The sequence below is a fragment of the Struthio camelus genome, chromosome 3 (genome assembly GCF_040807025.1).
Source record: "Struthio camelus isolate bStrCam1 chromosome 3, bStrCam1.hap1, whole genome shotgun sequence".
NCBI classification, from domain to species: domain Eukaryota; kingdom Metazoa; phylum Chordata; class Aves; order Struthioniformes; family Struthionidae; genus Struthio; species Struthio camelus.
This window is the reverse complement of record NC_090944.1, coordinates 50,734,526-50,757,065: the sequence shown is the minus strand read 5'-3', so window position 1 is coordinate 50,757,065 and position 22,540 is coordinate 50,734,526. Positions and strand designations below refer to the sequence as shown.

General features: G+C 36.7%; 1 protein-coding gene across 9 annotated transcripts in view; it reads left to right on the top strand.

Moving 5' to 3' along the window:
• MAP3K7 (mitogen-activated protein kinase kinase kinase 7) overlaps window positions 1-22,310 on the top strand; it is a 49,878-nt gene extending 27,568 nt beyond the window's left edge. For 3 of the 9 annotated variants that reach the window (XM_068937809.1, XM_068937815.1, XM_068937806.1), the window contains 6 exons: window positions 6,298-6,365; window positions 13,204-13,312; window positions 15,157-15,243; window positions 16,094-16,155; window positions 16,675-16,790; window positions 19,289-22,310. In XM_068937809.1, the coding sequence (XP_068793910.1) occupies window positions 6,298-6,365; window positions 13,204-13,312; window positions 15,157-15,243; window positions 16,094-16,155; window positions 16,675-16,790; window positions 19,289-19,469 (623 nt within the window). In that variant the 3' untranslated portion in view covers window positions 19,470-22,310. The remainder of the gene's footprint in view (window positions 1-6,297; window positions 6,366-13,203; window positions 13,313-15,156; window positions 15,244-16,093; window positions 16,156-16,674; window positions 16,791-19,288) is intronic. The other 6 variants (XM_068937810.1, XM_068937808.1, XM_068937812.1 and 3 more) reach the window with 3 other exon arrangements.
• The last annotated feature ends 230 nt before the right edge of the window (window positions 22,311-22,540 follow it).

Genomic DNA, 22,540 nt, shown 5'->3' with positions numbered 1-22,540 from the left:
ATAAAAACATAGAACGTCAAAAAGTAGCTGGCAAAAAGTAGCTACCAGGGAAATACAGCACTTACCAGTGAAAACAAAATCTGTTTTGCATTGAGACTAATGAAGCAGCAAGAAATTATACCCGTATAGCTTTCTGCTGTATTTTCAAACAGTCCTGGCCTTCCGTGACACGTAGGAGGTCTTGAGAGAGCGAGGGAAGAGAAAGCGAAGCCTCATTCTGAAGAGATCTGTCAAGCTTGGCCTTGTCAGTAAGTGATGGGAGCGTGGCAAATATGCCCTAGAGGTTGCTTGGGCACCTGTTACCGTGTTTGTCTGCCTATAACAGTACACGAGGCTTCAAAAAAGCTTTGAGACTTTTAGAGAAGAAAAATTAAACATAAAAAGGTCAATGAAACTTAATGCCATGTAGTTTTCTCAAAATAGGTTATGCCAAACATATCTGACACCTTTTTTGAGGTCTATCTTATTCAAGCAAGGGGACTCAGTTAGATGCCTTTCATCTGGACTGTTTTAATTATTAATTGAACTTGACAAGATGATAATTCTAAGGCGAATTTGGAATAGATAGACAAGAGATATCAACCTGTAGAATTAGAAGAGTATATAGGATTGGAACAAACGTGAACAAATTTTCTCAAAGGTTACTCTTAAGGAATTTAAGCCTTAAATGAGTGCCAATGAAATTTGCTGTTAATGCTTTATCAGGAGCTGCTATTAATGAAGAAATGGATTGGAGTATCACATAGGATGAGTTGTACTGTGACTGAAAAATAATAGAAGTAGGGTAAAATTCAGGGTCATAGAGTGAAAGACTAGCAGCCAACAATTCCTTTTAAAGATGAGAGCTTGTTAGTAGAACTGATTGCAAAGGACCATAGCATATGCATGCAAATGAATCCAAGGTAGAATAAGTTACTCATGTGATGTCGTCGTAAAAAAAAAAAAAGTGAAATCTTAGGATTCACTTCCAGAGGTCTCTTTCCAGGAAATATATTTTTAAAAAGCATTAATGCTATAGTAGTAGCCCTTGGTGGTCTGATCTGGAATACAATACACTGTTCTGGTCAGCCGTATTAAAGAAACATAGTTGCGCTCTGAAATAGTAGCAAGAAGAATGGTATGGAACTAGGATAATATGGAAAACATGAAGAAGAAACTAAAAAAGTGTGGCTTTTTTAAGCCCACAAAATGAAAGCTGGGAGATGAGTAATTATTTTCTACAAATGAATCTGCAGGTAAAGAGTAGGGAAAGAGAACTACTTAAGCTAAAAGACAGTATAGGCACTAAGGAAGAAAGATGCAAATTGCCTACAAATAAGTCTGGACTGTATATTAAGAGCTTTCCAGCTGTCAGAACAGCTTTCCAGTACGAATCACAGGGCCAGAAAAAAAGAACATTTCCTATTCTTAAAGTAGAGCTTAATTATTATGCGAAAGGGATGGTGATTATCTGCACAGCAAAGTAACTGTATGTAGCTGTATACTTAAAGCGGTGTTTCTCAAAAGCTCCTTGCTCAGTTCTTAATATTAAGACAATATAACGTAGCCCATTTCTCACCTCATTCTGTTCCCTCCTCAGCGCACGGCCATGAATCCTGGCCTCTTGACACACTTTCCCCTTTCTAATTACACTTCTGACATCCCCGAACCGGGACCGAGACTGGCTCCCACCCCATTACCTGCTTTTCTGCCGCATACCCGGCTCCTCGGCGCGTCGCTCCCGCGGCCCCCGGCGCAGCGTGAGCGCGGACGCTCACTGCTGCTGCTGCGTGCAGGTCTGCAGAGCACGTGGCGAAGCAGCTGCTTCCGTGAGAGCGCGGGGCACCACGCAGGCATGTTCCCATGAGTCAGCTGCTTTGGGGTAGGGCTATTTTAGAAGTATGAGTGCTACATCTGCTCTCATTGTTTTCTGTAATACGTTTCCTTTCGTCCATGAACTGGTTATGCTGCTTAGGTTGTAAAATGTAAATTGTTATTAGCTCGAGGGTAATATGTTTCCGGGAGTAGAAATTTTCTACTGTATATTTGCTGTTCTTTCTAAATATTTTGAAATAACTGTGAATAGAACTTTCTTTCACTTAAGATGCTGTGTTTTGTGACTAGCATACAAAACTTAAAAATCAGGCAGGTCTTTAGTCTTAACAGTTTGGTAGAGGACCTTTCAGTGGTTGTAATGTGCAACAAGTTAGCCAAGTGAAGTATTCCTTTCCTTTATAGCATAGATAATGCACACCAACGTTTTCTTTTATGTAAAAAAATATATATATGTAAAATAAAACCCTAGGAACCACTGCAGATTTAAATAGCCACATGTTTAAAGAAAAAAAGTGGGAATATAGTTTGTAGTATGGTCAAGACAGATAAACAGAACACCTTTTGGATGCAAATCAGTCAAGCAGCATCTAGCAAGGGTACCTGAAAGTATAGTGTGTGTGTGTGTGTGTGTGTGTGTGTATATATGTATTTGGGTCTGTAATCTTGTCATGTAAAACTCGGTACCACACAGACTTGTAGGATTTTTATAGCATTGACACTGCATAAATGATTACTCAAGATAGAGCCATTTTGCTGAGTATCTTTAGATAGTGCATAGGAATTATAGATGCTTTAGTCTATAGCTTTTCTATACATTTTTAAAACCAGTATATGCCAGAAATCCCACCCTTGTCTCCCCAGATCACTTCATTCTTCTGGAATTCAGGCCAGTTATCTTCATTTCTTTTAAATGTTATCCTTTTCGTCTACTAACACTATTACATTCACTGACCATGCTGCAGTCTAAGTGAGGTTTGATTCTTACAGAAGTCCGAAAAGGGTGTTGGCTGAGAAGGGGCTTGGGAGCAGTGTGCATGAATAAGAAAGGGAGAACATGATCAAGGAGGAACCGAGAAGATTCCCAAGCACAAAATCGAAAGAAAGAGGAATGAGAGAGAATCTGAATGAGAGAACAGGACAGCTAGAAGACGGAGACTGAGTTTGTACTTTGGCTGAAGGGATGCAAACAGTATACTACTAGTGTAACGAGAGGAGAGCAAGCAGTGTCTGTGTGTGTCAAGCAGCTTGTTGTTTTGAGGCCAGGAAATATGTTTGTGATGTTTATGGGGAAAAATTAATGCAAGAATCTTAAAGCAGCAAGGAGAGAGTAAGCGGGGAGAAGGTGAGGAGTGAAATGAGAGTAATGCGAGAAGGAAGAGAATATATTGTGAGAAAAGGAAGAAAGAGCTGGAGGAAGAAAAAAGGGAAAGTGCAGAAAGGAAAATAAAATAGAACAAAGGAAATGAATGGAAGAGAATATATACCTTAGCAGTTCAAATATTTTCTTGTCAACACATCTAAAATTACCGTTTACAAGTAACACTTTGCAGCCTCAAACTTGTATAAGACCCTAATGACTGCGTTGTTATTTCTCTTGATTTTTGACTCCTAGATATTTCAGTGAGTGATACTTTCCTCTGAGCCTCTTTTCCTCCCTTCTCCCATTCTCCTACCTGTCCTTTTTTTTTTTCTGTTGCTGCACTTCCATTGTACCCTTACAGTTTATATGTTTATGTCTCACTAAACAGAACATAGATTGGACGTTCCAGTAATTGTACCTCTCACCTGCAAGATAGGTACACTGAGAAAAGCTGAAAGCCTGACTCTACAAATGCTCTGAGTCTTTAGGACTTCTAGAACTATGTTACATTAAACATTTGAATCATAAGTGGCGTATGATTTCGTAGGGTATCTTTCTATTTCAGTATAATTATTTTTAACCCTTGCCACAGGAAATTTTTTTAGCTCATTTCAACCTTTTTTTTTTAGAACTGTATTGGAAAAAAAAGTTCTTCCGTTACTTCAGATGGTTATGAGGCATTCAGAGCTCTTTTCATTAAAGCTTGCCATTTCAAAACAAATGTGTGATTGGATTCCCTTTGATTTGTAACCTTAAAATCCTGTAGACTGTTGCAATCCTGACGTGGTGCACCTGTATATTACATAATGCTGTTGGTTTGGTTTGGTTTGGTTTTGGGGTTTGTTTTTTTTTTTTTTTTGACGTTTAAAAAAATTGTTATAGTTCTTACAAAGAGGAAAAATTAAGTTTTAAATGGATGTAGAGGTAAGAACAAGACCAAAGCCACACAAGGAAAGCATGGAGAAGTAGGAATAATAATTTCAAATAAAGATTTAATGGTGTATACTATATTCTTCAATTGAAATTAATCTTGAATCTGGAGCAATAAGTATTTGTTGGTTTGTTGATCTCTTTCTGCTTTGTCTAAGCTATTTGCCAGATGTCTGCAGTAATTACACTAATTCAAATGGCATTGTCTAGTAGAGCTTGCTCTTTCCCTCATGCTACTAATTTGAAGATTTTTCATGTAAAGGTGTTCATTTATTACCACACAATAGTTTTGGCCTCCCTTTCTTCTCCAAAAGCATTTTCTTTTGTGCACCCCACCCTGATTATTTTAACTTTTTGGCAACCATGATCTAATATTTCAGCAACACATGTGCCGGGTTCTTTAAATTCACAAATGTTGCTACTCTGAAATGAGAATTTCAGATATTTTTACAGGCTTTTTTTGGCTGGGCTAATTTTAGAACAGTGTTGATGAATGAAATGTGCACATAATTGTTGTGTCAGTCATGGGTGGATCATCCGTATCTTGAGTATCGAGATGAACTATGGCAGTCGGATGAAGTATCTGTAGTACATAATTGTGTTAAATGTATAATCTTTTTTTAAAATGGTCAAGTACTTACTTTATAGCGAACAAGATCAAAAATTTTGACGTACCTTTGTCATTCACATGATCTCTAATATCTTCCTGAAGAGGTATTAAACGCGATAGAGTCATAGTTGCTTAGGTAAGTATCTACGTTCTCTGAATTTCAGAAGCAAAACATCAAGGCCACAGAAAAGCTGCAATTCAAATTCACTTACAGGCAAAGCAAAGACTGTTTTCCCTTTCTAGAATCTTTCTCCGTGTACTGATATGCTTGTTTCTCACAGTGCTTTCTGGAGATTTTAGAATATTGAATGTCAGGACAAACTGGTAGAGTGACACGGTATTTTGTATTGCTGCTTTGTAGTAGTGTGTTCCTACATGCGATAGTAACTGATATTTAGAATTCTAAATTATGATTCCTTAAAAAGGGATGAGTTAACATTAGGTAAACGGTTTTACATTTTTGTAGTCATTGCTACGAATCAAAACATCTATCAAGAAAGGCTGTGAAGTAATACTGAAATGATACTGAAAAAAGAAAAATCCAAGAAGCTAAAAAATTAGGTGCTTGTTCCCAGCCATTGGTGAGGGAGCTGTGCTGACTGTTGAGGACTGTGGGGGCCAGGGGCTGCAACTGCCGTAGTACGTGTTTCGAATGCTACCCGCTAGCAGAAAAGTTACGTAATGCAGATCTAAGACCAAGAATTTTGAGCATTGTCAGCTGTTACTCAGGCCGTTCTGGTGTTTCCTTTTGGACAGCTGACCTGCTCTCAAGAGACCACATAAACAATCACAGCAATAAAAATCAAAGTGATTGGGGAGGTTCTGTTGCATAATCTACTTTATTTTTGCGGAGACTTGGTTTCCTGGAAATGCCTTTGAGTGTCAGTGTTACAATTTGAGCTGTTGTCTATAGCTGTCACTAGTGGATAATTGCTAACAGGTGGAAGGAGAAGAGGAAAAGATTACAGCATTGCGTTCGGTAGGTTGACAGCAAGATGCGGTTTAGCTGAACAGTCTCCTTTTTCACACTTTTTAGGGCATGGGAATAGGACATAGTTTAGGACATGTTTTTGTTCATATGAAGAAGACAGAGAGCTTTCACACTTCAACCAGAAGAAAGCACTTTCACTTCTTAATTATTTTAGCGAGGAAAGCCTAACGCTGGCAGAAGCCCTTGCTATGTTTCTTAAGCATACCAAAGAGTAACAGGTTAGAGCTGGCAGCGTGTTATCTTAGCAGTCTAGCTTTTAGAAATCCCCATAACGTAACGCACTTGAAATAGATGTCGTCATCAGCTCCTGCCCCGAGTACTAAGCCTGGTCCAATACATGTGACAGAAGATGGTGGAGTAGAGTGCAGGAGCTATTCATGTGGTAGGAGTGGTTATTGTATTAGGGTATACTTTTTGTTGACAGGCCAGCATGTTTTGAGTTAAAATTCTGCAGCTGTCTCTCTCTCTCCCCCTCTCTCACTTTCTCTCTGTGGATTTGTACAAATTCCAAGCTCCTCTGCCACAGTCTCACCCTTCTTATTTTGTTCTGAACAGATTTCACTGGTTTGGCTTGTTTTGTTTTTTTCCCAGCAGGAAACGGACAGCAGAGGCGCAGATCCATTCAAGATCTCAGTGTTGCTGGAACAGAATCCAGTCAGGTAAAAGCTTCTTTGTCTTTCGGTAAAGCCCGCCGTGAATCTGCACGGGGAAATTGATCTGTAACTCTTCACCTTTCATACTTAACGTAGAAATGATGCGGATGACCTGGGATCTTTTAGCTGGACAGAATGGAGCGTTGTTTGTATTGCACTTAAAGTGGAATCCACGCGGGTAGTCTATGAATGAGTTTCTAGATGAGAAGTGTTACCTGCGTAGCTCACGTGCAGCATATATCCCTTTTGTATACAAATGGTTTGTATATAGCCACTTAGTAGGACTTCAGGCAGATGTCATGCAGGAAAGCCTTTTCACCTCTCTGTATGTAGCAAACAGTTGTAATTACTACTTAGGACTATCTGAAGCGTTTCTGCATAGATTATATTCACTTTTTGCATAAAAATAGAAAGTATGTACATTAATAATAAATGTATAATATTGATCTCTGAAAACTGAAAAGTGACTTCTAGTAGAATCACTCCAATTTCTTTGAAAAGGTGGACAGGAGGGTGCTGTCATTCTTTACAGAACAATCACTATCTCAGTAAGATGTTTTATAGTAACATAGCTTTGTATCAGGTATCTTAAGTTCCATAGTAACAGATACAGTGGTGTACTGTATAAAATTGCAATTAACTGCAGACATCTTAAATGAGAAAAGTACAGCTAATGTTTAGTTTGAGTGTGTTTATTTTGTGGTTTGATCACTACCTTGTCTGTTTCAGTAACTCTTAGAGGATATTTGGTCATTAGTGTGAATTAGCAATTTTGAGATCCCCATTATTATTTGGATGTGGAAAAATGCTTAGCGTATTCATCAGGTTAATCAGGTTTCCATATTAAACATCCTACTGTAATGAACTAAAATAGGTGGTAATTCTAGGGGCGTGTAGTTATCAGGGAGATTAACATTTGATCCTCCTTTAATTTTGTAGAGCGTGGTAGCCACGGAAACCTCATTGAACCCCTGACATTATTAGTTCAGCTTACTATATACATCTTTCAGAAAATAATGGAATGACTCTTAAATCCATTATAATATCATTAAAGAAAGCACGTTTTTAGAAATAAATGAATTTGGAAAATTTAGTAGAGAACTAGATTAGCCTATTCAGTTAACAGTAAAACAAAAATTAGGCAAGACTTAGGGGGAAAAAATCAGTGACAGCTAGTCAGTTATACCAAGTCAGTCAGTTCTACTGTTTGCTGTATAAATATATTTAAGTGTAGCTTTTTTATAAAATTTTAAATTCTGTTCATTTTAAGGAATGTTTAATATTAATTTGAAAACGTTATATTACTTCAGCATTTACTTCAAATCTTAACTCTTACAGAACCTTTCTTTGAAAGCTGTTTTGCTAGTTGTATAGATGTTCTAGCTAAATTATGCTTGTCACCAGGAGGATACGGGAAACTTCTGATAACCTCACCGTTTTCTGACGAGGCTCTATAGAAGTACAAGTGTCACATTTTACTTTCCTACTTGTGATATCCCACATATTAATCTAAGTGAAAGAGTTTCAATTACCTTCTTTTGTCTTATACAGTTTTGGAAACGCTATGGTAAAATCTGGGAAACAACATTTTAAAAGGCATGAAAAATGCACTTTGGAGGACATTTCTGCGCTATCTACATAAATAAAATAATGAATTTTTGCACCTTGCTTTTCGGTATAAGAAGAGATAGAAAAGTGCTGAAACTGCTTCTAATTGTCGATACATATATTTTAAAAAATCAGAAATCAATTTAAGAAAAGCAAGCACGATGTATTATGGCAAAAGACGTAGTTTCTACGGTTCAGAGTTCTTTTTTATAGGTTTCTGTAGTTCTGGTCCTCCTCCCCCTGAATTTTTATTAAAAATCTTCAACTGCTATCCGTATAAGCAATCTACTAGGCAAAGGAGAAAAACTTCATCTGCAACTAGTTTAGCTCTCATGGGTTTATCCTATCTCCCCATATGCACCATACCGTATATAGGTTATCCTTTCTAACGCAGGAATTCCCTAGCCCCCCCCCCCCTCTCTGCGTTGCAAACATCCTTCTTTACATTCCAGTCTCTTACACCCGCTCTTCCACATAGCCTTCTTCGCTGATCTGCCATAGCACTGTGTGCTTCCGTTCTTGCCCCTCATCCCCTTACCGTTTTGCCCCTATCCAGCTCAAAGTCTAATGATTGCTTGAGGATTTTTTTTTTGTTTGGTGTGGGGTTTTTTACACCATTTCACTGAAATGCTTGGTTACTAAAGGTCATCAGAAATATTTGTATTAAATTTGTTTTTCAGGAAATTGCCAATGTGTCAATATAAACTTATTCCGTTACAAACGGCATTTTTTAGCAGGAGGGTTTTTTCAATTCAGAATGGATTTTTTGTTTGGGGGAGAGAAACACTGGACTTAATAACCAGAGAAGGGGTTGGGGTGCTTAGCTGGGAAAACGTAGACCAAGACTCTCATCTCCCTGCTTTAACATCTCACCTTCTTGCATATCTTATGATTATTCTTGACTGTATACTATTACAAGAGTTAGCATCTGTGACTTGCTGAGTATTATTCACGTAAGCTAAAATGGCACCAGGAGAAGTTGGAGACGCACGAAAGAAGTAGTATTCTCGTTTTTAGCAGCCATAGGTAGGGGGGCGGCTAGAAAACAAGAACTGTATTTATACATTGGCTTCTTTGGTTTGTGACTACTATTTTTATTGTGTTCTGAGGCCTGAGGCATTTTCTATTTTCCGGTATTGTTTTTACTGATATTATCAACAACAGACAGCAACAGTGCTTTGCAGATGGTTGTACTACTCAGCTTTTACTTTTACATCAAGAGCTTAGATAGGAAAATGTACAAAGACAGTTAGTTTTCCAGCATTGGACCAGCCATCCTGGAGAAGCTCAGTGTTGAAAATATACATATGCATTAAGTCCAGTTTTTCACAGATTTCTGTAGTGCTTAGTGACCTTAAACTGAACCTTACTCCAAGTGACCTGAGCAGCACTGAGGCTATCCTTTCTCTACAGTCAAATACTATGTTTCCATACGCTTCCATGCATATGTTGTGATACTCTACTCATTTTTTAGTATAAAATATTTTTTTTTCCACTGAAGTGATTCATCTTCTCATTTGCCTGTACATGTATTTTAAAACCTCACTGACTTGTCCTGTATTTCCCTGGTTATACTGCTTCTCTTGCCTAAACACTTTGGTAACATAGAAGTAAATGTGCAGGCTCCAAACTGCAGCCATAAAAACTTTCACAGCTAACCTGCTGATTAGACTGGATAGAATCATCTTCCCAGAATTTGATATTTCATAAAAATATACTGAGAAACATACTTGGCATAATCCCGAAAGAACTGCAAGTTGTGATCAGATGATTAGTAAGATACCCGTGTCCTTGCCTACGTATTTTTTAGCTGGGGATTGGGATTTTTTGGTATGCCATCCTTCGCTAGGACTATCTTAATATCTCTTTTAAGCTGATGAGTTTTTTGCAACAACTGGTGCTGGACCTTAATAATTCTTACAGTATATTTTGAGGTGGAAAAAAATATAGTTTATTAAGAAAACCACGTACTGTATTGGACAGTTGAGAAGCAAGGTCTGTATGTATGTGCCCACATGCCTGCAAGTTAAGTGAGATAATTTGTGGAATCTAATATTATATAAATGAATCATTCTGTCAGTGAGATTCTGCAGTTAGTCACAGATGCACTCTTTTTTTCTCTCCTCTTTCACAGGAAGATAAAATCCACAGAAGATGAGGAGGCAGGGCTAGTAGCAATGATTTTTTGTTGTTTTTAATTTGGTTACCCATTTAAATTAACCATAGAAAAATGAGGCTTTTCTTAGACAAAGCGGGAATCCTTTCTCAGAGCAAGCCAGGTTCTCAAGACTGTGTATGTCTTTGAGAGATGGAAACTAAGCAGCCGACAACATAACATGGGTTTGGTGACCTGGCAAAAATGATCGGAGAGTACCCTGACAAAGGAAATAAAGCAAAAGGGTTTCATCAGTAATTTCTGAGACAGTGGGAAGGAGCTGACAGAAGACTTCATGCTCCCATAAGCAAAGCCACGTGTAGAAAGGAAAGGAAGGTGGGAAATCCTGGTGTTCCTAGGAGAACTGCCTTAAGACATTCAGGAAAAGTGAGAAAACGGAGAAGGGGAAGTGTGTTTATTTTGCCTAGCCGATTCTCTCATCCCTCAAAGCCTTTGTAGGTTAGCTGCACTGGAGGTTGAATTTTGTAACGAGCGTAAAACCTGTTTCAACTATTACTGGAAGCTGAAGAAATGAAGTGTTAATACACAGTGCTTGCGAGGTGAGGGTTCTGCAAAGAGTCTGTCGAGGGTACTGAGATATCTGGAGGAAGCAAGGATGAAAAGTTATCCATGAAAGGATAACAGAAACTGGTCGCTAAGGAATAGTCGTGGCTTGCCTGCCAGAGGGGCCGACATCAGTGAAGGTGGCTGCAGCCTCCTGGGACTCCAGGAGGCCTAAAGCATCAGGCTCAACACGCAAACTCAAACATGATAACCAAACAGCTGGACAGTATAGGGAACTTCCCTTAGGTTTTGTGATGCTATGTAAATGTGCTTCACATACGAATCCTTCATTTCTAGTTCTAGTAGTTTCATCTAAATATTATCAAGGAAGTGGTCTTATTCTGTGAATGGATTAAAACAGTTGCGTTCAGCAGACAGTCTAGTACAGTATGGTTTTGCTAAGTTGCTTCAGCTAGAGTACTTTTCAGGTTCCCTTTGCCATCAACTATAGATATGCAACTATTTTTTTTTCCTTTGAAGGAAAAAACTGATATCCATTACTGTGCACTGTTAAATATGCCCACTTAATCTTATAATCTTTCACATCAGCTAAGTGTATTTATCCCACTGGCAGTAAACAGTTAACATGCCTTCCTAATGTCAACAAAGACTTCAACACAAAAGCTTCTTCAGAATACCTAATGCAGTTGTCCTGGTAGTTAGTATCATCCCATCTGGAAATTTCTACAGAATACTGATAGTGTATTGCCCTGTTTCTGACTTCTAAACTAAAACATTAAATGGTTAATAAAAATGAAATTACTTCTCTTGGTACTGCTTGCAGCGGCTCTGTCCAAGAAAGAATGCAAGGCTAATGGATACATTGCTGTCCCAATTTGGCAATTCCTTTGTTCTCGTGGAGTTTCTTGTTATTTACTCTCTGTATTTATGAGAATACGTCTTTCCTTTGACAACACAGAATGCCCTCGCATGTATGAGTTTCCTCAGCAATTGAAGACTGAACTTATCTGGGAAGATTAAATAGCTTAAGCAAGTATATTAATAAATTCTATTTATTAACATCATTTCTTTTTTATAATTAAGAATTATTTGTACTGAAGTGGAATACCTTATGTTTGTAAACATTTTGTCATTGCATAAGTAAGCAAGACTAAAATATGTTCATCATCGGCACAGGAATAGTGTTAACTGCTGCAAAATAAGGTTTGCTTTTTAAACAGTTTTTAAAGCTCTGAAAAGGTAATAATTGAGCCATGTTTCTGACTTCCCTGTTTTACCTAGTAGATTTAAAATATTGTTTTCATAAAGATCTTTCACTTTAGAAAGTATGGTCATTTACCGTTAGAGGTCTCGTGTGTGCAGTTTGTGTGTTTTCCTAGCCTCTTTAACTGAAGCAATTACAGGAGAAACGTATTCTAATGTAGTTGAAGTAATGGATATGTCGGTGTGTAGAATCATGTTTCTTGTTGGATTGTTACTTGACTGACTGAAGTCTTTGCTTCTAAAAATCAAAGTTAAGATAAAATATTTGGAAATTGAAACCATAAAGACATCCAGCTTCCAGGTAAAGTATATTTGAGTACTTCACTCAAAAAAAAAAAAAATAGGAATATGTAATTAATTATTTCATGGTAAACACACCACACTCAAAATAGCTGTGTTTTAATAGCATCTTTTCTCCTGACTACAGTTTTTGCTGCAAAACTTGAGGGGCAAGGTCTACAGTCCAAAATCTGTTACTGTGTTAATTTTATGTCAGTGAGAGAATATATGAAATATAAGAATATCTGTTGTGAATAAGAATTCTGAAAAGGAAGCTAGGTAGAATAACAAAGTCTAATGGATTAGAGTCTGTGCTTTGGGAAAGAAAAGGATTTGAGAAGCCAGATTGTACATAGAACAAGTTCCTACAGAATTTTATTTTAGTTTTTAATTTAGGAGAGAGAGTTTCCTCCTGTTTTAATGTCCTTGCTTTAATTGATTATTCTTTTTGGTTAAACACTTTTCCATGTTTTCTGAAGATGAATCATACAACCTCTGAGTCAACATGCGAATCATAACAAAAACCGTAGGTTAATACATTACAGCCTAGTGCAGAATTACAAAACTGTACTGCCTTCAGTTGAATGCAGTGTCATTTATGGATTAGCATTGGAAATGAACTTTATTCCTTCTTTATGTTACAGAACTGATTAGCTTTTACTGAACAGTTTTGAAAATTGTTAGATGTAATGTCGTTGTTCAACATTGATTTTCATTATGCTGAATAGAAAAATCATATCTGTTTCTTTTCGTGTGCAGATAGAGCAGAAATGAGGGTGAAATTATCCCTGTAATGCATGTAAAGTTTATCAAGCTATTTGAAATGCTTTCAGGATAAAAGGCTTTTAGGTTTTTTACACACACACACACACACACACACACACAATGGGACTGCAGGTTCAGATTTCTTCATATTAGTTTGTTATTTTAATAATGTTATGTAAAATGAACACTTTGAGCAATCTTCTTTTGGTTTTCATTGTCATTTCAGTTTGTCGTCTTTTATCATTTCAGGAGAGTAGAAACAGCAGTAGGTCATCTAGTCCTAGTGTGAGAATGATCACTACCTCGGGACCAACCTCTGAAAAGCCAACTCGTAACCCATGGACACCTGATGATGCAGGTAATCCTTTGTTCATTAGTTCACTTCTAGTCTGTAAAAAGAAAGAAATATTTTTTTGATTTTGTTGTGTACCTAGAAATTAATAAAAAATATGCAGTGAAAGTGCCTGTCTGTTTTAGTACTGCTTAAATTAAATTATTAAATCATTGCTTTGTTTTGCACACTAGATATAAGAATTTTTTATGTAGGTTGTACTGAATTACATTGAAACTTCAATATTTTGCTGGTAATAAATTATTGTTCATATACAGTGATGCTACTATTTAGCGCAGATCTTTGAGCACAAGTTTTTGGCTGCAGTGTGTTGTTGGGAGTGAGAGGAGTAGACATCTTGCAGCATTTTAGTCTTGTGCGTTTGTATTGTGAACGCACAGATAAAGCTTTCTTTGCTCTGACTTCTGGAACGAAGTGCTACTTAGGTGAGTACGAGCTAGAAAAATTAATTCTGGGTTTGTGTGTTGTAATTTTGCATATGCAAAGTACACATTTGCACACAAAACATTGTTTTTTAATGATTTAATATAAAAAGTGTGTTTACAAAATTGTAAATGCAAATACTTTTACATTCGCATCACTTCTTATGAAATATGCTGAAGAGCGAATGTAATTTATTAGTTGAATTCAATTTTAAAAGTCATGATGCACATCATTGTGAAAAGGATTGATACTGGACTGCATTAAAGCAATGGACTCCACAAATTCCTTTTTAGAATATAAACAAGAATTACACTTTTGCTATGAAAATGTGCATGTTGGATCTTAGTCTCTAGTTGATACTTTGCAGTGCCTTAAATCCTGAAATCTTTTGCTGGTGATCTGTTTCATCTTTGGGCTGATGAGACTCCATCATTCTTTTCCTGTAAACCAACTGCAAAATGACAACTCACATATCGACTGATTTTTGCCTCAGCATATATTTAAGCAAATATAAGGTGATCCTGTATGTAAGATGTGTGCTTTTCTTTTTTCCCCCATTTCAGTGGGAGGAGGACAACATCCTCTCCTATTTTGCTGTCACACTTCCTTCTTTCTGTCCATTACCACTTTTCATAATTGCACTCTATGCCTTGTAACACGTAATTCCCAAACCCCTCACCCTCTGCCACAGCCTACCCTGTGTCCTTATTTGTGCCACTTAGGTTCTGAGTTCCTTTAGGTGGTGCGCACTTACCAGAATTGCTGCCTCACACGGAAGCAAGCTCTTACGCGTGAGCTGAATCAATAGTTCATTGGGAACTGAGAGCTGCTGACACTGTGCGCCTGCAAAGGCAGCGTGTCCCAAGTCTTTGGCGTTAACCGCAGCACAGAACTAGATTAAAAGTCAGATCCGTTACTGTGGCAACTCTCTTCCACGCAAAAATGCCTCACCTGTACTCAAAAAAATGCAGAACGTGCCACACACATTTTTTTCAAATTAGGTTCATGCAGTCCGTGAACAAAGGATTGTTTTTCATTTCTAAACAGAGAAATAATTTCTGTTTCTTGTAAAAGGGAGAACACTTAAATTAATGAAGCAAAATGATAAAAGAAGGAGAAGGTCAAATCTGGACAATCACAGAAAAAGTTACAGTTCTGATACAGACCTGAAACGCTCAAGAACGTAATCTGAAGTATTTTGCATGTCTTGATGTAACATTGCAATAATTCCTTTTCTGTAGCAGTATGCCACATGTGGCAATTATCTAATGTAGGGAAGGACTTTTATATTGTTCTGATTTAAGACATTGTGGTGATTAAGTCTCTGGTTTTAGGTTTTTTCTCTACCACCTTCCAGTTACGTTACAAACATACACTTAACCACTGTTTCTCCATTCCCACCCTCTTATTTCTGTTTCCTTTTGAAGCTGCTCTTGGAGATAGCGTAGTCTTTGAGGGCAACACCTTAGTTTGTCTACCACGACTACTGTGTGGCAGGTGCTTTTGGGGTATGGGTAAGCAGCCCCTTTTTTTTCCCCACCTACCCTCCTCCATATGATCCTCTGGTAGAAGTAATGCAGCTATGAAATCAGTAGTTCCTCAGTGTATCTTTACTCCTGTGTTTCTTAAAGATTAACAGTAACCTTGTGCTCCCCAGATTGTGGGTTACCAAAAGATAAGATCTTTAAGAATTCGGAAACATGTTAAATTTGGAATGAAAGAGCTAGAGAAACCCAGTGGAACTGCAGTGTAAGACGAGAGCAGCCAGGCCCAGGAGATGGATTGGTTATTGGGTTCCTTGCAACCCACAAAGTATCTCTACAGAGCAAAGAAGATGCCCTAGAGCATGTTGTGAGGAAGTTATTTACAATCCTCACAGGGAGTAGGTTTCAAAACTGTGTAGGGGGTTGTGCTTATTTTATTTTGGCAGAGCTGGTTTGCATAGCTTCTAATTTTAAAATCATTAAATGCACGGGCTGGCTGGCTGATCCTTCATAAACAAGAATGGAATGGCAATTTTTTTTTTTTTTTTAAACAGAGAACAAGATTGCAAACTGTACAAAAATAGTATTTTTCTTAAATCTGTGTGCTGTTACATGGCTTCTAGAAATGTAGAATGATAACATTAATCTTTATTTCTTCTTGGTGTGGTAGACCATACATTTGAAGTTCTCATTTAACATTATCAGAAAAACAAATGAAGTCATCTGCCTTGGGATTGAAACACTGATATTGCCATTTGCCTTTCCACATTCAGATTGTATATATTTGTGAAATGTTTCAGTATTTTTTTTGTATATGTCCTTTAAAACTCAGATTAACTCATTGTGAAACTGTGTTAAAAATGTCTTGGTATTGTTACAGAGACCAATGGGTCAGATAACTCCATCCCAATGGCATATCTTACATTAGATCATCAGTTACAGGTAATAAATATATACTTCATTAGATGCTTCTTTTGCATTACATTTTAGTGCATGTATTGTGAGCTGCAGCGTAGTGTCACATGTCTACCTGTGTTTATATCCTGTCTAAATTTTGACCAAAGCTAAAAAAATATATCATGTAATCTGAGATTGGTTGACTCAGATTTGATCAAGCTATTAAAAACAAGCCCTGGGAAATACAATCTCTAAAACCAAATCAAATCTGAGTTTAACTGTCAAAGTAAGACATTATTTACTTAGGTGTTATTAGGTCAAGCTTTTGTATTCGCTTTATTTGTTCTGAGCATAATCAAATACTACCCTGATTATCTTTCCTTGTAACAAAGAAAGATTTAGATTAATAACTGCAGGTTTGAGGTCTGAGTCAGCTTATTTAACGCTTATTTTTAAAAGCTTACTAGTTTCTGAAAGCTGATATAAATATTGCAGACGCATTCTAACACACTATTTATTGAGCTATCAGTTGATTAGTTTTTAACATGTCTGATTTATTTTCAGCCTCTAGCACCGTGCCCAAACTCCAAAGAATCTATGGCTGTGTTTGAGCAGCACTGTAAAATGGCGCAAGAGTATATGAAAGTTCAGACAGAAATTGCATTACTGTTGCAGAGAAAGTAAGTGAAAGGTTTTGAACCTTTTCTATTCTTGTTATGTTTCTTTTACACTGAATCGTTTATCTGAGAGCATTCTTTCTGGCTTTCTGAAGTAACGTTTCATAGAAAGTAGCTGTTTTGTAGACTTAATCTGAACCCCTCACCATGGATGATGTGTTCAGAGCACGTAATTGAAAGTTCTAATCAACACCAGGCTTTTCCTTCTGGATGAATTCTGCTTTAAAGAGTGTGTCACATCTGTGTATGTAACATACCAGTAATATTTACATCATCTCAAGTAAAAGATCTCCTCTGTTAAAGAACCTTGTAATTTTATTTCACGCACTGTCCAGGAAAAGATTCCCATTGTAATCATTTGGATAACGCAGTACAGAATTGTGGCCAAAATCTCAGTGTTAACTCATTTGGCAGTTAGTCTTTACCTTATATCTGGCTTTTGTTGATCACATGTAAAACAGTAATATCAATGCACGTCCTGTGTTTTTTTTTTTTTTTTTTTACCAAGAGTTTAAAACAAATATTTAAAAGACATTCTTACCCCTGTGCACTAGAAATCATCTTTTTAATCTCAGTAGGACTGCATATGTGTATGAGTTAAGCAAGCGTTTGCATGTATTGTCGGATAGGGGCCAAAGCTATTGCTGAATCAGAAGTTCAGTTTGCAATACAGTCTGCTGTGTCCTGCTTCCCTTCGCTTCTGTTTCCTGATGTCAGGGAGCAGTTCTGAGAGATGGTATGTATTCCCGTGCTAGACAAAATATCCAGTATGTTGCCCACCAGTGGTCTGAGGTACTGCAGGCAAGAGACTGTTAACGAGGAGCTCATCTTTGTGTTTGTGGAATAGCTAATGAGAAAAATAGGTGCATCTGAATAGCTTGTACAGTAGGAATAGCAGACAATGGAGAAAAATGAGTTACTGTATGGTCAAACTCCTGTCAGCTGTCGACTTCCAGTTTAGCCTTCTGAGAACACCTTTTTCCGCCCAAATATTATTAAGTATTATTAATTAGAATTCTTAGACTTCATTAGGAGGCATTGAAGCTAGCCTAAAATTCATAGTTTTGTTTATTTCTGTTGTTCCTAAGGATCAGTAAGTTAAGTGAAAATGGGTTTATGTTTCAGTACTGTTATTTCTCTTAACTTCAGATTCCTTCTTTTTCTTTCTTTCCAGAAAGTCTTGAGTGCACATTTCTGCCAGGTTGTTTTTCTTAATCAGAACATAGTTGCCCTTATGTGTTAAATGAAAAAGTAGTATAATCTGAAATGGTAACTAGTGTATTTAATGCTGTTTTAGTTCAGCCTTTATAGAATACTTAAGTTTTCTTTAACAGTAATACAAACCATATGGCAACAATTAATTAACATGATTAATTTTCTCCTCTGCTATTTTGTTGCTAAAACATTGTTGGCTGTTTGCCTTCTTGTCACCTCATAAACAAATAGTAAAACAAACTGTGTTCTATTTGCTACAACAGTTTTGTAGGATAATTTCTAGCAGGTTTATCCATGTGTTTGTTCCTCTAAAATAGTTGCTAAAAACAGACTAAACACTTATTGCATAAATTAACTGAAATGACAGTTTTAGAAATAATCTGTCTCATTCTGGTTTTGACTGCTTTAAAAAGTACGGCTCTAAATGCCAAACAATGTTTCAGTGAAAAGTTTAAAAAAAAATCCTGCAGTGCTCTTTCCAGGAGTCAAACAACTTCTGCTCTAGCAGAGTTATGAGAAAGTATGTACAGCACAGAATCGTTTGACTGCAGCTTTGAACATTTAAATGATTAAATGATAACAGAATTTCTGAGGTAGCTGCAAATATGAAAGTGTTTTTAAATGTTCGATCTGTAAATACTTAGTATGTTGGAAAAGAGCAATTTATGAAAAAACAGGACTGCAACTGCTTTATTGAAGTTAAAAGATACAAAAGTAGACAATGTTTCCCTAAAAATGGTTGCTAAAAACATATTGAACATTTATTGCATAAATTACCTGAAATTACAGTTTTAAAAATAGTCTCCCTGAACTGCTTTTCACTGCTTGAAGAAGTTCAGCTCCAAATAGAAAAATGTTCAAATGAAAAGTTAACAAAGTTATGGTAGTTCTGCCTTTTGAGTTTTAAGTTTTTAAATATGCATGTGGTTAAGCAAAATTAGAGTTGAGTCTATTTATGAATATCTGTGTGGATCTTTAGGTGCTATAATGTAACCTGTAGAATTACATCTGAAAGCTGTCATAAGAGGGATAATTTTAGAGATTGAGACTGTGGTTTGCAGCTATTTGAAAGGTTCTGTGTGGATTTGATTTGAAATAGAACTTTTCTTCAGACTACAGCAGAGAATAAGAATTTTTTTGTGAACTAATTTCTTTGCACAAAATATCGCTGGCCATGAATTCAGACTGATAATCAAATAATGATTTAAACATGTGAAGTTGTCTGCACACAAACGTAAGCAGAATATATGTGACAATGACTTTTTTTTTTTTTTTTTAAACTATAGACAGGAACTAATAGCGGAACTGGACCAGGATGAAAAAGACCAGCAAAATACATCCCGTCTGGTACAAGAACATAAAAAGCTGTTAGATGAAAACAAAAGTCTCTCAACTTACTATCAGCAATGCAAAAAACAATTAGAGGTCATCAGAAATCAGCAACAGAAACGGCCAGGCACATCATGATTCCCTGGGACCTTTCGAATGAAAAATATGCACAGAAAAGACTGACTTTTTTTATTATCCTTTATTATGACAACTCATGAGTGTTAGCTTCTTGGTGTGGTCTGTATTTGTCTGCTACACTTATAACATCATTTAATTTTCCTTTTCCTATGGTAGACATTCAGTTCAACAGGTTAATCAAATAAGGAGAGAAAACAATGACAGTGACTTGAATCAACAGCCCTCAACTTAAAGCAAGTACAGTGAACAGTGGCTGTATGCATGCTCGTTGTGTGAAGGCTAGCCTAACAAGTGTTAAAGTGGCTGCTAAATTGTAAGATCTTGTATTTAGATTTTGGTGTTACCTCGATAAGAGCAAAACAAAAACTTTCCTGTTTAAGAATGGTTTTGTTCTAGTGTCTCATCTCAAACAGATTTACAATAGCAGTTATTTTCAGGATTTAAACATGCACCAAGCTGCAAAGATGATGTTGGCTGACCAGAGTAATTCATGATGCATTAGTGATGCCTTTTACCTGTAGACTTAGCGTATTTTTTTCCCACATGCAAAATGGTAGTCAAACTGATGCCAACACCCTTGGTTCAGTGCTTGATAGCCCTGCATTTTGACTAATATGTTTCTTGTAATCTTGCATTCATAAAATATTTGAAGTAAAAGGCTGTATTTTCTTTACTTTCTTGGGGGGAATTGTATGTAGTTTCATCTGGTTACTGGGCAAAAGTTATGAAGGTGATTCACTGGACAAAGTTGGTCTCTTGGATAAAGGAGAGCAAGAATCAAAAATCTGTGAAAGTGTGTTTTAAACCTTTAAAGCTTTTGTCCTTTTAGCATCTTTGGAAGGAAACTGAGAGAACAATTTAAGGCAAGTTTTTATAAACTCATTGCCTTAATGTCATTTATTGGATTTTTCTTACAACTTATTTGCTGACAAATATTCACCATGAATGTAAATAAGTTTGTTTTGGGTAGGGAGAAAAGGGTGTGAAAGAGAGTTGAGTATGCATATAGAGGAAGTTATTAAGAAAATGAGGGAAATGGCTTAGATCTCCTTCAGGAATCTCAGTTATTCTACTTATGTGAACATGGTTCCAAGCAAGCCCATCACAGAATGCCTGCTGCCTTTGTGACTGAAGAATTGCATTTGATGAATTGAAGCAGAATATGTAACGATCGGTATTGTTATTTACCATTATAATATGGGAGAAAATAACTACTTGTTTACATTAGTTTTGGATTATGAATTAACTTTTAGCTGGTACAAAAATGAGGCACTTCTGCAAGCAGTAATTTCTCATTATATTTTTAAGCTCTTGGCATACTCATTTGTGGGTGGGGTTTTAATAACACTCTTTTACGAAAGGAAAACAGAGAATTGAATTTAGCTGCTGAGTCCTCAAAATAGTGATAGTCCAAAGTTTGATTTATGTTTATGTAAAATGAATGATTGTTCATAGGAGCCCATGAGCAGAGCTTGGTAAAATATTAATGGTAAAAATCTCACAGTATTTTCTCTTCCCCTTCCTGCCTACCTGATAATAAGCATTAATAATATTGTGCTTATATATGAACAACAAAGATGAAGGACAGTTTACTGAACAGTATTGTTCTGTCTTGAAAATAAATCAATTAGTGGGAAAGCTTTGGGAGTTTAAAAACCCTTCCCTCATTTTATTTAAATAAAGGAAGGGTTATCATTCCCAAAACCTTAGCAGATAATTTGATTAGTTAGCTGAAACTGATATCAGGATCAACTTAAGGGCACGCATATTTATAGCAAAATGTAATTGGCAGAGAAAATAACTCTAGTATTAGGAATAGCACAAGTTATCCAAAGCATTGCTGTTTGCGTACATCTGTCCATCTACCAAAATGGACACAGTGAGTGTTCGGCAGCTTGCTTAAACATACCTTTAAGCATGAAGTAGAGCAACAAAAAATACTAATATTTGACTTCAGATGCATGGTTGATAATTACATACACAAAATCATTTCCCAGGACGGTTTTTATGGTTTGCCTTGTCATAAAACGGACATGCTTAAGATAAATGAGTGTTACGTGTGAGAAGTCACTTAGTGGCAAATTTGAATAAGGGAAGTGAGTGCAACACTAGCTTACTGGTACATAATGCAAAAGTCGTTCCTAACAGTTGCTTACGACTTTTCAAAGTTTACATTAAAAAGGGTCTCAGATTGTAAAAGTAGTATTGTACTACCATACACTGTGGAACTCGGCTCCATTCAATAGTTAGGTTGTATTGCTGTTCTTACGACGTACAAAGGGAATTTGGAGTTTGGCCTTCTGCCTTCAAATTAGCCCTTTCTTAATTCCACCAAAAAATTAAATTATTTGCCCTGATTTCTTAGGGAAGTGTTCTGTGTGGGCAAATTTGTATATCATAAAAAACTATAAAGGTAGAACGTAGCAATTTGTGCTAAGCAGATTTTAACAACTTACCTTTCCTAGTGACTTACCATTTTCATAAGGCTCTTGTTTTACAGTTGTCTACAAATGTACTTTTATTTTTCTGTTAAACTATTTCGGAGCATTCAGGAAACTTCTCATGTACTCTTTTGTCCAGTTATAGCCATTGCTCTGATCATGGAGGTGAAATACCTAGTTTTGTCTGGGCACTGCCTTCTCAAAAAGGTAACAGGCTCTGCTTTTTGTTAAAGTATGTGTTATGTAAGATACTGTGTAATTGAAAGTATGCTTCTGTATACTGTTCAGTTCTACCAAAAACACTTTTCTTTTCAGGCTTTTCAGTTTTTTTTTTTTTTTTTTGAATGGGAAGTCGAAAATTGTAATTCAAAACTTGTACATAAAATGGTGAATGATTTCATATGTTTCAGGAATGAGCAGTGTGGCTTTCTGCTACGGGATTTTATTACGTTTATCAGGAATCTAATTAATAAAAGCTGAGAGACTTCAACAAGCATGTAATGCCCCAGCATGTGCCAGGGCATCCTTGATCGGTGATGGAATCCCACGTTGGGTGGGGGCTAATCGTCATGCAGTTGTTCCCACCATCGAACGAAAATTCTTCTCTTATTAGCTCTTCCCTTCATGTGT